This window comes from Lontra canadensis, unplaced genomic scaffold (assembly GCF_010015895.1).
Source record: "Lontra canadensis isolate GAN:19392208 unplaced genomic scaffold, GSC_riverotter_1.0 scaffold46, whole genome shotgun sequence".
Taxonomy (NCBI): domain Eukaryota; kingdom Metazoa; phylum Chordata; class Mammalia; order Carnivora; family Mustelidae; genus Lontra; species Lontra canadensis.
The window spans coordinates 14,547,907-14,563,886 of NW_022631040.1; the positions used below are offsets into that span (position 1 = coordinate 14,547,907).

The 15,980-nt window shown below is 42.5% G+C and overlaps 1 protein-coding gene across 1 annotated transcript in view; it reads left to right on the top strand.

Annotated features, from left to right (window-relative positions):
• Positions 1-779: 779 nt before the first annotated feature.
• Positions 780-15,980, top strand: part of TMCO1 (transmembrane and coiled-coil domains 1) — a 45,528-nt gene continuing 30,327 nt past the window's right edge. Inside the window, exons 1-3 of the mRNA XM_032872984.1 lie at positions 780-1,004; positions 1,391-1,468; positions 7,250-7,309. Coding sequence (XP_032728875.1) covers positions 935-1,004; positions 1,391-1,468; positions 7,250-7,309 — 208 coding nt within the window. The 5' untranslated portion in view covers positions 780-934. The remainder of the gene's footprint in view (positions 1,005-1,390; positions 1,469-7,249; positions 7,310-15,980) is intronic.

Consider the following 15,980-nt stretch of genomic DNA (forward strand, 5'->3'; position numbering starts at 1 on the left):
TTTTGGATTTTCCTGGAAAATGGGAAGATCACGAAAACTGGGTGCTCCTTCTCCCAGGGAAACTGCCTGGATACGCGTACCACCTGCTATTTTCGAATAAAATCACCGCTCCCTTACACGCTAGTACCTCCCACCGTTTCCTTCTGTCCAGCCTGCGTAGGATCACTTACACGCAACCACTGGAGGCATTTGAGTTCATGACCCGTCCTCCAGACACATCACTCACGGCCCCGCTACACACCGCGTATTCTCCAGCACCCACGTGTCTCTGCGCGCCGCCCCCGCCAAGCACTCCTACTACTCTAAGCACTGCTTCGACTTCTTCAACAGATTTCTCCGACCACCGCGTCAACTGGGTCACCGCAGCGCTCTGGCCATACCGCTATTAAAACCCTAACCACACCATATGTACAAGTTTCTCTCCTTCGCTAGGGCGGAAGTTCCTTGGAGCCCGCAGCCACGACTGATTACGGCGTCCCCAGGTCCAAATCCGTGGCCTTGCCTCTGACGGGGGCGTTCAGTAAACTACCTAAACGGTTTCAGAGGTAGGGCTGAAGCAGAAGCGCAGCCGAGTGCACCCAAGTGGATTCCCGCCGAGATGTGAGCGCCCAGCAGCCTCCACAGCAAGCGCCACCAGGCGAAGTCCCATCATCCCACTTCCGTCGCGGAAGCGCCTGTCCCAGCTCTCGCGAGATTCGGTCTGAGCCCCAGCCCCCAGGCCCGCTGGGTTCTCGCCAGATTCGCTGGGCCACGCTTCTCTCCGGAAGTAGCCCCTCCGGCGCTGTACCCCGGAAGCGGAAGTGTGACTCTAGTCTGTCAGAGAGTGTTGCTCGGTGGCCCAGAAATCCAGGGAAAGTCGTTGTCGTTTAATTTTTGCAGGCTCTCGAGCGCTTCCCCCCTGGCGGGTGGGAGTGCAGAGAGTTGAAAGTGCGAGATGAGCACCATGTTCGCGGACACACTGCTCATCGTTTTCATTTCCGTGTGCACGGCTCTCCTCGCCGAGGGTGAGAGCGGCTGCTTCTCTGACGTTTGATCAGCCCCCACGAGAAGGATCCTGGGCCTGGGGACCCTCGCGCCACCGAGGGAGTGGTCGCGAGCCTTGCTTGCTTGGGGTTGAGCCGGGGGGCGCTCGGGAGCAGGAGCGGGTGGGGGGCACCGTGGAATTCGGTTTGGGGTCGATTTCGCTTGCGTATTTGTGGAGACACCTTCCTATCAGGTCTCCGTTATTTTGGTTGAAGAGTCCGTTGTCTTAACATTTGGGAAAAAGGTAACTGCTGGTGAATATAAAGCAAAAAGTTGAAATCCCTCCTTACCCAGCCATCACCACCAGTAAGTTTGCTGTGACCTTTACAGACATTTTTCTATTAGCATGCTGCTTTTGATGTTTCAGGTATAACCTGGGTCCTGGTTTACAGGACGGACAAGTACAAGAGACTGAAAGCGGAGGTGGAAAAACAGAGTAAAAAACGTGAGTATGGCAACATCCTTCAGATACAGTTTCAACACATCAGGTTCATTGAATGCATGTATACAGTAAATGTTTTAGCACCAACTGATGGAAAAACTTTATGGGAATTTGAATCGGATATGTAGAGTTATATGCAGTGTTGGATAATTTTATGCAAAATGCATAATACAAATGGCAGTGGAGCAAGGGACACGAGTAGTACTAGTTATGTGCTGTGGTGGTTCTAAAGAAGAGATCCCATTCAGTTGTGAGGGGCCGTGGAAGTGTTTGTGATGCAGATGGCCTGGTGGTCCTTCTTGGATAGTTAGAATTTGGGTAGAGAATGAGCTGGGGGTAGGAATTCCAGGTGAAGAAAATAGGATATGTGCAAAAATATGGAAATCGTAGTGAGAAGATGTGTTTGGAGAACAACAGGTCATTATGGTTAGTATCCAGGTGACCGGTGTCTTCAGGGATGAAGCAAATTTCTGTGTGAGGTGGCTGAAGGAGAGTTTGAATAAAAGGTTAAGAACAGGTCCAGTTTGTGGTTTTGAGTGAAGCAGGAACTCCACAGGACACAGCTGAGGGGGCTGCTGGGGGTATAATGTGAATGGTTCTTCCTAGGCTCGGTGTGGCTTTCAGTGTTCTTTTCTGCCTTATAAAGATTAAATATAACTTTTGTATATTAAAATTCCTCTGACTTTCTGTATTTTGTGACATGTCTTTATGTCTTTGTAAGGGTTCAAAGTTTTCTTGCTTACAGTATCTCACTTGATCCACATAGCGACCATTTGTGATTAGTAGTATAAATAAGAGCACCAACTGATGCAAAAACTTTGTAGGAATAGAGATGAATCCGATTTGAATCTACGTTACGTAGAGTTATATGCAGCGTTGGATATTTTTATGCAAAATGCATGATACAAATGGCAGTGGAGCAAGGGACACGAGAAGTACTAGTTATGTGCTGTGGTGGTTCCAAAGAAGAGATCCCATTCAGTTGTGAGGGGCCGTGGAAGCCCCATGTGTGGATAAATCACCTCAACATATTAAAATCCAAGCTCGTTATCTTCACCTTCACAAACATGATCCTCCTCCGGTATTTCTCTACCTGACGAATAGTACCTCCATGCTTCTCACAGTGCAAGCCGGAAACCCTGATGCACTTTCTCACTTGGCTTTCAGGATGCCACACTCTCTTGGTTTTACTCTTACCTTGCAGGTTTTTTTTTTTTTTTTTTTAGAGAAAGTGTTGGGGAAAGGCAGAGGGAGCTCGAGAAAGAATCTTAAGCAGGCTCCATGCCCAGCGTAAGGCCTGAGGTGGGTCTTGATCCCTCCGCTCTGACCTGAGCTGAAATCAAGAGTCAGACTCTTAACTGACTGAGCAACCCAGACGCCCCTTGCCCATCATCCTTTTGCTGTTTCCTTGTTGGTTCCTCTTCTCAACCTCTTGTTGGGCACCCCAAATTTGTTTTTATCCCCCTACGCTCACTCTCTTAGTGAATTCAGCCATGTACTCTATTTGGCAGTGGCTCCCAAATTTATATCCCTAGCACTCTCTCCTTAATGCAAGATCCATATATCCTGGTAATAACATTGTATTACCAGGATATATGTATGGTAGCTACACTTGTGGTGAGCATAGCATAATGTGTAGAGGAGTTGAATCACTATGTTGTACTCCTGAAATTAATATTGTGTGTCAACTATGCTCAAATAAAGATTCACGTATCAATTTGTCAGTTATACTGTAATGTTGAATATACATTTCAAACCCAGCATGTCCAAATTGAATACTTTATCCTCACTTAAGACTGCTTTATTTGGGGGTGCCTGGGTGGCTCAGTGGGTTAAGTCTCTGCCTTCGGCTCAGGTCCTGGTCTCAGGTTCCTGGGATTGAGCCCCGTGTTGGGCTCTTTGCTCAGCAGGGAGCCTGCTTCCTCCTCTCTCTCTTCCTGCTTGTAGTCTCTCATTCTGTCAACTAAATAAATAAAATCTTAAAAAAAAAAAAAAAGACTGCTTCATTTGTACTTTTCAGGATCTTGGTCAATGGCAAGTCTATCTCTCTACTTGCTCAGGTCATAATCCCTGTGCCGTTATCTTTAAGTCTTCTGTCACACCCCGCATCTAATACTTTTGGGCTACCTTCAGACATATCCAGAGTCTGACCATTATCCATCATTTCCTTTGATAGTTACCTCCATCCTTTGCATGAATTACTGCAGCAACCTCTAATAAGTGTTCCTGTTTCCCTATAGTCTGCTCCCAAGATAACAGCCAGAATAATTCTTTTTTTTTTTTTTAAAGTAGGTTCCACACCCAGTGTGGAACCCAGTGCAGAACTTGAACTCAGGACCCTGAGATCAAGATCTGAGCTGATATCCAGAGTCAGATACTCCAATAACTGAGCCACCCAGGCATCCAGAATAATCCTTTTTAGAGCCTGTTAGATCATATCCCATTCCTGCTCATAACCCTGTGATGGTGTCCCAGTTTTACTCAAGAACAGCCGAAGTCCTTTCAGCGGCCTGTGGAGCCTCCCCCGTTACTGCTCTGACACTCTTCTCCTCTTACACACTCGGCTTCAGCCACACTGACCCTGCAGTTCCTTGCTGTGCCTCAGCCACACTCCAGTGCTCCGAGTCTTCTACTCTCTGTTCCCTCTGTCTGGAATGTTCTCTATGATATCTGCTTAGTTAACCCTCATACCTTCTTCAAATCTTTGGTCAAAGTTCACTTCTGTGAATCTTAACTTGGCCACCCTTTTTAAAACTGCAGCCTGCTCATCTCCACCGCTGCTGCTCCTGGTCTCCTGGACCCTGCTCTATTCCCCCCCTTCCACCCCATGGCTTTTGTCACTTTCTAATATATTACAGGATCTATTTGTGTATTGTGTTACTGTTTATTGTTTATCTCCCCCCGCTAGGAGAGCGTTTTTGTTGTTCTGATACAGCCTTTGCACCTAGAACAGTGACTGGCACACAGTAAAAGTTTAATAAATATTTGCTGATTTGAATACTTTCTTCTCTCACCCTGTGTGTGCAGTCCACCATGAAGCCCTGTTACTGTTCTCCTCTGGGGAAGTTTGCGATCTCTCCACATCCCTCCAGTTCTGCTGCCACCACTTAGTCTAAACTGTCATGTTCCCGGTGATCTACTGCAGTAGCCTCCTCATTGGTCTCCCTGCAGCCACTCAGATTTCTTCTCTACAGTGCATCCCAAGTAATTTTTCAAGACACAGATCTTATCATGTTACTTGCCCTTCTCAAAATACTGTGTCTTTCCCCACTGCTTTTAGGAGAAAGGCGGGGCTTGCAAGGTCCAGTGTGGTTGGGTGTGTCTTCTCTTCCCCTGCAACTACATCCTGTATCCCGTTATCCCTTGCTCTCTATTCTCTAGCCGCTCGGGCCCTTTTCCCATCCTCTGGGCGAGGCTTCCTTATTCCTGCCGTGGGTCCACGCATTATCTGCTCTTCCCTCTGACTAGAATAACTACTTTCTCTTTTGGTCTGGCAAACTCCTGCTCATTCTTTGGCTCTCAAAAGCTTATTTAGTCTTTCAGAAGGGTCAGATCTTCTACTCTGGGCCCTGCTTTATCCATAGATAGCTCTTTAGAGCAGAGTGATCTAGCCTCAGCCCAGTCCCCTAGAAGACCAGGTTAATGTTCACAGTACCATCTTACGTTTCTGTTCTCTAGCCTTTTTGCTTTTTATGCATTTATGGGTAAGTGCTAAGTAGTTATGTTGGGGTCCTTCTGGGGAGGGAAAGAAATATTTTTTGTTTCTTTGGCTAATAGTATATCTGATAAAGAGTAAAACATTCAGTGTTTTCTGTCCATTTTGTTTTTTATTTTTATTTATTTTATTTTATTTATTTATTTGTCAGAGAGGGAGAGAGCACAAGCAGGGAGAGTGGCAAACAGAGGGAGAAGCAGGCTCCCTGCTGAGCAACAAGGCCCTATGCGGTGACTCGATCCCAGGACCCTGGGATATGACCTGAGCCAAAGGCAGATGCTTAACTGGCTGAGCCACCCAAGCATCTCTGTCCATTTCGTTTTTTAAAATGTTATTTTGGGGGTGCCTGGGTAGCTCAGTGGGTTAAGCCTCTGCCTTCGGCTCGGTTCATGGTCTTGGGGTCCTGGGATCAAGCCCCACATCAGGCTCTCTGCTCAGCGGGGAGCCTGCTTCTCTTTCTCTCTCTGCCTGTCTCTCTGTCTACGTGTGCTCTCTCTCTCTCTGTCAAATAAATAAAATCTTAAAAAAAAATAAAATGTTATTTTGGTAACATCTTGTAGAATTTGACTTAATTTCCTTTTATGATCTCATACTAGTAGTTTCACTCTAAATCTCTTTCTTTCCCATAGGTATATGTCATGCTTTATCTTTTCATTTACATAAAAGAATACATGTACTTAGACACGAGTACATATATTGAAACCACAAACTCACACACACACTTATTTTAGTCAGCACTTTACTGTTTCACTTGCAATATTGGAGTCAAATCGAATTTTACATCTCTTTGTTAAAGTAGTAATACCAATTTTAGAATGCAGGTAGCGTAATTAATGTACCAAGAGAAAAAGTCTTACCTGCCAATTCTCTTTAATGCAACTTTTAGAAATAACACATGTACTGTACTGTTTGCTGGTAAAGGAAGTATGCTAAGATACTATATGGAACAAAGAAAGTAAATAAACTAAGTAAAGGTAATTTTTGACATTCCTATTCTTGGTCCATTCATAGGTGGACTATGATAGGTATATAGGTCAAAGATAGTAAATGTAAAATATAAATATATTGATTATTTCTCTTTAAAAGGTTATTTTTACTCTATCATCATATTAATTGACATGCATACAAAGAAGTTGGTCTTAGCTTTTTCTGTCTGTTTAAGTAATCTCTGTGCCCTCCGTGGGGCTCAAACTCACAATCCCGAGATCAAGAGTCGCATGCTGTGCTGACTGAGCCAGTCAGGTGCCCCGGTTTTAGCTTTTTGACTCTGTTGATCTCCCTTCCCTAATGCATATGTCTGTCTTGTCAGTTTTCAGTATTAAAATTGTTATTCAAGGGACGCCTGGGTGGCTCAGTTGGTTGGACGACTGCCTTCGGCTCAGGTCATGATCCTGGAGTTCCGGGATCGAGTCCCGCATCGGGCTCCCGGCTCCGCGGGGAGTCTGCTTCTCTCTCTGACCTTCTCCTCACTCATGCTCTCTCTCACTGTCTCTCTCTCAAATAAATAAATAAAAATCTTTAAAATAAAATTGTTATTCAATTATTTGCCCTCACAAGATACTCTTTAGAGGGCAAGAATCATGTTTATGTTTTCATCTATCTAGAACAGTGCTGATTACTTAGGAACCAATAACTGAATAAATGAATTCCTACCTTTTATAGTGAATATGAGACTGGTACTATAATTAACCATAATTATCTGAGAGAACAGAATTTGAAAATCGTACTTAGACTCAGCCTATGGCAATCACCCTCAGCTGTTGGTCTAAAAGCCATTTTCGTTTTTATTATGTTCCCTTAGTTATTATTATTGTGTCCTTATGCAATCCTTTATGAGTGTTTGGTTGATGATGCTTCCAGTATTGTTGTCTTGGTCTTAGATTGTTGTGTCTGCCTTCTCCTGTCAGCAGGTGTGGGAGCAGATCAGTTAACTTGCTCATAACCATAATCAAAGGCAGTGTGCAACTTTCTTGTGAGCTGCTTTTGTTGGTTCAACTGTGATAAAGCAGCCTGTATTTCTTTAGTATAATACATAATTAATTTTTACTGTGTTACTCTGTTGTTTACAGTGGAAAAGAAGAAGGAAACAATAACAGAGTCAGCTGGTCGACAACAAAAAAAGAAAATAGGTAAGATGAATTATTGGTATACACAAAATGTAGAAAAAATAAGTTTAGGAAATTTGGAAAATTTAAAATTGGAAAAAGAAATTCTTAGGTGATGAAAATATAATAAAGTTATTAACAGTGGTGACTCATGTGTTTGTATAATTTTGTGGTTTACAGAGCGCACTTGCATACATTATCGAACTTGATTTTCTCTTGTCCATTTTGAGGGTAAAATCAAGCAGTTGCTACTGTTTCCTCTTAGCTTTTGAAATTTTAGTTTTAGTAGAATAATGCTGACATTTGTGGCTTTTGAATTTGGCCTAGGGTTCTTGGCATAATTTGTATAAGGTTGTTGTTGTTGTTGTTGTTTTTTTTCTCATATCTGTGTTGATTATTTCCAGTTAAGTCTGAGTTACTTGTGTTGTTGCCATGGCTTCCTTACTGAGAATTGACTGGTGATGGAAATCCTCCAGGGGGTAGGAAATTTACTGCTGAGTAATTTTTATCTGGTCTGAAAAGTAATGACATGTTTTTGGTTTTTCAGTGTAATTTAGAGCTTAATTACAGAATGTAATTCTGTTCCAAAAAGACAATTTATAAATGATTAGATATGATTTATATTTGTACTTTGTGATGCTTCCTGACTCTAAATTAGGAAAAAAATGTTTAACTGTGTGTTTATTCAGAAACTATGTCTCTGCGTAGGTCACTGCCATTATATCCTAGGAAAGAATTCTACCAGACTGGACTATGCCACTATCCTGTTCTGAACACAACTTTTGAATTTAGTGTTTCCCATGTTTTCTAAATGGCCTGCTCATTTAGTTCTGTGGCAGGATGCTACTATATGTTTTCTCTGTGTCAGTGGCTCTGGTGGGTTGTAGAGAAACAAGGTAGAAACAATTCTCTTAGGAAGTCTGGCTAGAGAGGGGAAGACAGACCAGTGCAGTATGGAAGGTTGTTTGTAGAGATATATTCTGAGTTTTAAAAAAGTAAAGAGAAAGGATATCTAAACAAAACTAGGGGATTAGGTTTTCTTGAAGAGATAACATTTTCGGGGCACCTGGGTGGCTCAGTGGGTTAAACCTCTGCCTTCGGCTTAGGTCATGAACTCAGGGTCCTGGGATCGAGCCCCACATTGGGCTCTCTGCTCAGCAGGGAGCCTGCTTCCTCCTCTCTGTCTCTGCCTGCCTCTCTGCATACTGTGATCTCTATCTGTCAAATAAATAAATAAAATCTTTAAAAAAAGAGAGAGATAATGTTTTCATTGAATCTTGAAGCTGTAATGTGAATAACTTAAATAAAAATACAAATAAAGTAGTGGTCAGAATTTATTGAGCTCTTATCATATGCAACATACTGAGGTAAACACTTTATATGTTTTAAGATTCTCCTAACTGTCAATTGTATGTAGTAGTGAAGAGTGTTACTTCATTTTATAGATGAGAAGCATGAAGCTTGAGTTAAGTAATTATCCCTCGGTCAGTCATTTAGTGGTAGATGGAATGAAGTTAGTGGTAGAGAAGGGGTTTGGCCCTGGTCATTTGTAACTTTAACATCCAGTTTTAAGCCCTGTATATCCTAGGCAGAAGGATAGCCATCTCCAAACTCTAGAGGGATCAAATAGCAAGGTATATTCCTGAAGCTATAAATAGTTTAGTGTAACAGATGAAAGAAGGGATGTATAAAGTATAGACAGATGAGGCTAGAGAAATAAGTTGAGTCTGTTGTTCCTAAAGATCTTTATAAATTAAACTAAGGTAATGAGTTTAACTTGTATCCAGAAGACTTTCCATCTTTCCGTATCCATTAAAGGATTTAAACAGAGATTGACATTGGATTTTAAGGAAGACAACTCTGGCAGTAGTTTGGAGATAAATGGGAGAAGGGATCATTCTGGAGGCAGGAGGTCATGAGGCTTTTTAAAAATCTCAGATGCAAAAATGGCAAGAATCTGAGCTTAAGTAGAGGCAGCGGTAATGGAATAGAAGGTATGGATTCAACGGATCTAGAGAAGTAGGAGTAACAGGACTTGATGACTCTTTGATGTGGCATGTGGAGAGAAGGGTGAGTCTACAAAGAAGGCCATATGTCTGATTTGGAAATATTGGAGGAATAGCAAATTGGGATGGGGAAGAAAAGAGAGGATAATTTCAGGTTTGAACGTGTTGAATTTGAAATGCCTGTGTGACAGTAGGTGGAAATATTTGGTACACAGTTGGATATGTGGTTTCGGAGCTAGCAGAGGGATAAAGGCTATAAACAGATTTTAGAATCATATACTTTTAAGTAGTAATTGAGTTCACACACAGAGGAAACCGTATAAAGTAAGAAAAGGAAAGGGCTGAGGATGGAGAGAGTCTTGAGGAAACAGAGGGAGCAGAAGTGGAACCCTGCAGAAGTATTGCCAGAGAAGTCAGAGAGGGTTTGCCATCGTAGCTGAGGGGAGAGCTTCAGGGGACAGAGAGGATCTAAGATGTTAAATGTCTAAGAGGCAAATGGAAATGAAAGTTATTGTTAGTGATGTAGCAAGAATGATTTCAGTGGCGTGATGGGGGACAGAAGCCAGTTGTCTAGATGAGGAGAGAATGCAGGGTGAGGAAGTGAAGACATTGAACATAGAACCATTCTATCAAGTAGCTTTGCTGTAAAGGATAGGAAAGATATAAAAATGGAAGGCAGATTGCTCTCTGCCCTTAAGTCGACACACAAACTGTCTAAAATGTAAATTAACTTTAGCATGGAATGCAACCTTTGAACTTTTTGCTCACCAAAAAGTATCAGAAGAGAAATAACACCTGTGAAGTGTTGGTTATCAACGTCTTATCAGGAGTTAACAAGGTGTAATGTTCATGCGAAGTTGTTTAAAAGACAATCTAGCCATGCTCTAGATTTGTAAATTTTACTCTGAGATTAAGCCTGCCTCTCTGCCTACTTGTGATCTCTCTCTGTCAAATAAATAAATAAAATCTTTAAAAAAAAAAAGAAGAAAAAGCTGAAATGTCTTACATTTGAACTAAAGATCTTAGGTTCACCAGTTTTTTTAAAGTTACATTTATTATTTGAGAGAGAGAGAGTGTGCACACTCAGGGGAGGGGCAGAGGGAGAGAGAGAATCTCGGGCAGGCTCCCTGCTGAGCACAGACCTTGTCATTGTGGGGCTTGATCTCAGGACCCTGAGCTCGTGATCTGAGCTGACATCAAGTAAGATGCTTAACTGACTGAACCACCAGGGCCCCCTTAGGTTCCCATTCTTTTTTTTTTTTTTTTAATATTTTATCTATTTTTATCTGAAAGAGAGAGAATATGAGAGACGGCATGGGGAGGGAGGGCAGAGGGAGAGGGATAAGCAGGTTCCCCACTGAGCAGGGCGCCCGAAGCAGTGTGTAACTGACTGAGCCACACAGGCTCCCCTAGGTTCCCCATTCTTAATTTCAGGTGTAGATGTTTTGGCTGTTTTACATTTCCCTCTTCCCCTACATTTCCCACAGAAGGGAAACAAATTTACTTTTGATATTTTATTTAGTTCTTTTGGCTACATAGATAATAAATCCCCCAATACCTCAAGTATTGGGGGATTTATTTTCCGAACGTATGGGATCCCAAACTCAGAAAACACTGAAGTAATCGGTTACAGGAAGGCAGGAACTGTGTTAAAGCCCATCTGGTAGGCAGAGCAAGCCCTGAGATGAAGTGAGACAGTGGGCTCCAGTGTTTTTAAGGCTGCACTATTGTTATTTTTTAGAGAGGGGGAGAGGTGCTGGAGGGGCAGAGGGAGAGGGAGAGACTCATAAGCAGTCTTCACGTCTAGCATGGAGTCTGATGTGGGGTTCAGTCTCACAACCCTGAGATCATGACCTGAGCTTTGCTTGACCAGCTGAGCTCCCCAGGCGCCCCCGAGCTGCACTATTGATATGTCCTTCAATCTCTTTCTGTTGTTCAGCTTCTCCCACTTGCTCTGTAGTGTTTTTCTGGCATTTAGGCTGTGCCTACACCTAACTTTGGCTTGTGTCCTAGGGTTCTGCCTATATCAGTCTTATTCACAATGTACTCTGTAGACCCCCTGCGTCAGTACTGTTATGAGTAAAGGGCTCTGCGTCTTCCTCCCAGACTACTGAGTCAGGATCTCTGGATGTGGGACCCAGGAGGCTGCTGTTTTTAACAGGCTTCCCAGATTTTCTTAGACAAACTGAAGTTTGAGAGCCAGTGCTATATTATAATTTTTCTGTTTCTGCTCCCACAGTTAATTGATTTACTATTCCAAGATTTTCTGTTTTAAATTTCTGAGAGAAGGAATCTGGTTGGCTCAGCTCGTCTCTTTACACCGTGGGTCATGAGAAGGCACAGGGATTGGCTGCCTGCTAGGTCGGTAGTGCAGGGTGGGGGTTATGGGAATCTTTGAAAGGCTGACCCTCAACAAGGACTCTGGTAGGAGGCTGATACCCTCAGATGGCTGGGGAAGAGAGGGCAGGCATTCAGAAGTTTGACTGAGTTGGGGTGGATATCTCTTTTCTTCGTGACCTGGAGATACGGGAGGAAATTTTTGAAATTTAATTTATTTTGGGCCCTGAATTTATATATTCACTCTAGGCCTTTATCCTGTTTGGATTTTCCATAAAAGAAGACTGCCTCAGGCATTTAGTTTAAATTTTGCTTCCTCTCCATTACCAAATCTATGAGAAATTTCAAGGTTATATTATTAATTGGTTTTCATTCAAGACAACTCAGAATGTAGAACTCCCATGGGATATCTAATTCTTTTCATCTATAGAGTGGCACCTGCTATTTTGACCTTCTCTCTGTTATTTAAAAATGTTCACCATCTCCCAAACTGTTGGTTGGATTTGACCAACCGGTTGCCTCCTGTATTGATTTCCATTCTTTGACAGAAAAGACACTGGTTATTGACTAAGGTAAATGAGGAAGTGTTCCTTTCTTAAATTATGTTATCTTGTTGCACACAGCCTAATGTTGTCAAATAAAAATGTATAATAGATTGGCTTACTGTCTGTTCATTCTGTGGTCAGAATAGATGCTATCATTGCTACTAGTTGATTCCCATAACTACTACAAGAAATACAGCCTCCTTTTTTTTTTTTCCCAAAGATTTTATTTATTTATTTGACAGAGAGAGAGAGAGAACAGAGAGGGAATACAAGTAGGGGGAGTTGGAGAGGGAGAAGCAGGCTTCCCGCTGAGCAGAGAGCCCAATATGGGGCTCGATCCTAGGACCCTGGGATCATGACCTGAGCCAAAGGCAGAAGCTTAACAATTGAGCCACCCAGGTGCCCTTCATATAAACCATGTATTACATGACTGTGTTGACAGGCTAGTCTTCATAAATTTATCTAACCCAAAATGGAACATAAAAATTTTATTCTTAGGAATAATTGTTTTTCTTTTTTGTCCTGGACATTTGAATTTAAATTCTTTGTTTTTATGTTTATGCTTCTTGAGGCATCTTAGCATTTTCTACCCACAAACGGATCAGGTTCATTTAAGATGAAATTTTGCATGTATGATGTTTCCCTGTTAAATATATTTGTTTTGGGGGCACCTGGGTGGCTCAGTTGGTTAAGCAGCTGCCTTCAGCTCAGGTCATGGTCCCAGAATCCTGGGATCAAGTCCCACATTGGGCTCCCAGCTCCATGGAGAGTCTGCTTCTCCCTCTGACCTCCCCTCTCATGCTCTCTCTCACTCTGTCTCTCTCTCTCTCTCTCAAAATAAAAAAATAAAAATCTTAAAAAAAAAAATATATATATATACATATATATATATTTGTTTAGTTTGATGTTTCTTTATTCTGTTTCTTCTTTTTGTCCCTTTTCTCTACAGAGGCATCTTTTTAAAAATCAACTTTACCTTTTTTTTTTTTTTTAATTTTGCCAAACTTTTTTTTTTTCCTTAAGATTTTATTTATTTATTTGAGAGAGAGGCAGTGAGAGAGAGCATGAGCGAGGAGAAGGTCAGAGGGAGAAGCGGACTCCCCATGGAGCTGGGAGCCCGATGTGGGACTCGATCTCGGGACTCCGGGATCATGACCTGAGCCGAAGGCAGTCGTCCAACCAACTGAGCCACCCAGGCGTCCCAACTTTACCTTTTTACATACTATCTTTTTGTTCTCTTCTGTCGGAAATGGTCCCTAGTGAAAAGTGGAGTCACTAGAGTATATAACATAGACCTTTCAGGTAGCCTCAGACATAATCAGCTGTTAATTGTCCATGAGTGAAATCCCTGTGCTGAGAACTAGTCTTAGCGGCTTCTGCTACCCCATCTGACTCAATTCTGTGCAGCTGATAGTGCCGTGCCCCGGATTTATCAGAGATGGGTAGGTGTGAAAGCAAACATGGAAGATATTTGTATCTGTCACCTCCTCCAAAACCAAGGGAATATAAACCTCTTTTTTAATTATTTGAAATGGACTAAAACTACTTTGTATATGGTAGGTATTTAGTAACAATTTGAATTGAAGACTTTTCAAGAACCTTAATAGTGTTATTGTGCAGTGTAATCCTGTGTGGCTGTATTATTAAGCAGCCATTGTCTACACATTGTCTACACATTGTCTACCCTGGTTACAATAACCTTAACGGTTATTGTTTCTCTGTGGACTTAGCTTCAGAAAAACTATGTCACCTCAGTTTGCTCTCAGCTTTTAGGCTCTTTGTGCTTTTTCTATCTGTTTGGGCTATCAGCTTCATCATAAAGGGCTACCCCTTCACCCCGACCCCCCAAAAAGGACTCCTTTCCCTAGAAAAGGATTTTTGGTATGCTGTATCTTCATATCAGGTTTTATTATGTTGCTGAATCATTCATGAAATAATATTGAGCACATACCACAATACTGAGCAACTAAGTACATGCTAGTTACTGAGGTTATAGAGATGAAGAAGGCACAGGAATCCTTGTTCTCTAGGAACCTGCCATCTGGTTGGGCTGATGGGTAAATAAACAGATCATTACAAGAGAATGTACAAACTCAGTATAATGATAAAGATATGCATGGAATATTCTGGAAGCATAAAGAAGGGACTGCTAATCTAGTGTTCAGTAAAGCAGTCATTAGCTACATTTGGCTTTTTAAATTAATTAAAGTTAAATGAAGTAAAAATTTTAGTTCCTCAGTCACAATGACCATATTTTATTTGCTCAGGAGCCACATGTCATTAGTGACTACTTTATTGCCAGCACAGATAGAGAATATCTTCATAATTATAGAAAACTCTATAGGGGCGCCTGGGTGGCTCAGTCAGTTAAGCATCTGCCTTTGGCTCCGGTTGTGATCCCAGGGTCCTGGAATTGAGCCCCACATCAGGCTTCTTGCTCAGTGGGGAGCCTGCTTCTCCCTCTCCCTCTGCTGCTTCCCCTGCTTGTGCTTCTCTCAAATCAATAAAATCTAAAAAAGGAAAAGAAAATTCTATAGAACATTATTGACTAAGGAGTCAAGATTTTAAAAAGGAGGTGACAGAGAGCCGAGACTTAAAAGTTGAGTACTAGCTAACCAGGAAGGGCTTGGCTAGGGACAGAATAAAACATTCTAGGTAGAAATCCCAGTTGAGACTGAGGAGTTTCTTGGGATGTGTGGTTTTTAGAGCTAAAACTGGAACAATCCTGGGAAAACTGGGACAGTTGGTCACCCAAGTAGAAAGGACTTCATAGACAAAGGCACTGGATCTAGAGAAAAGTTTCACATCGAGAGCAGCTTACGTTTGTTTGGTGTTGCAGGAACCTCTGCAGTACAGTTCATGTGAGGGATTGGAAATGAGGCTGCAGGGATGGACCTCAGACTTGCCGGTGACACTGGAACATGAGCTTGTAGGGGGAAAGGCCATGCCAGAATTTTAAGCTGGGGAGTATCATAATTTTGGTCAGTTTTACATCTTAGGTAGATCTGACGGGTAGCTTCGTGGAAGATGAATTTGAGGGAGCAAGTTTGGAGGCAGTGAGATGCTTGGAGACTTGAAGCAATATAGGTAAAGTGGTTAGAAATCCCAAGGACATGGTAATGAGGAGGGGGAGGGTTTCATAAGTATTTATGAGGTATGTGGGGTGCCTGGGGGGCTCAGTTAGTTAAGTGTTCAACTCTTGGTTTTGGCTCAGGTCATGATCTTTGATCTAGGATCAGGCCCTGTATCAGGCTCCCTGCTCAGCAGGGAGTCTGCTTGAAATTGCCTCCCCCCCCGCCGCCCAACTCCCCGGAGCGTGCACACTCCTTTCTCTCTCTCTCTTTCTCAAATAAATACATCTTCAAAAAATACTTACGAGGTATAATTAATGGGATGTGGTGTTTGGTTGAGACAGGAGGGAGTCAGGGATATGCCAAGGCCTCTAGCATAGGTGATCTCCTATACCTTTTTATTTTGTAGTGGTAGTCCCTTCCCTCTCTAGTTGTTTTATGCCTGTTTACCTTCTCATCATCTTATACCCCAGCCCTCAACCCCCAATTTAAAAACATCTTGTTACATTGTAAGAGGACTGGCCAGGTAGCAAAGGAGCTCCCCCCGACCAAGATAGACATTAGCTGCATTCATTTTTCTTCATTTTGTTCCATATATCTCCAGCATCCCACTCTCTCCTGCCCATATCCTTCCCTTCCCTGGAGAACAAACTGGACGGGAGCCATTCAGGGTAAGGGATCATGTCTTCCTCCCGCTCTGTGCTGTTTGGAAACTGCAGTCCACTCTGTAAGCCAG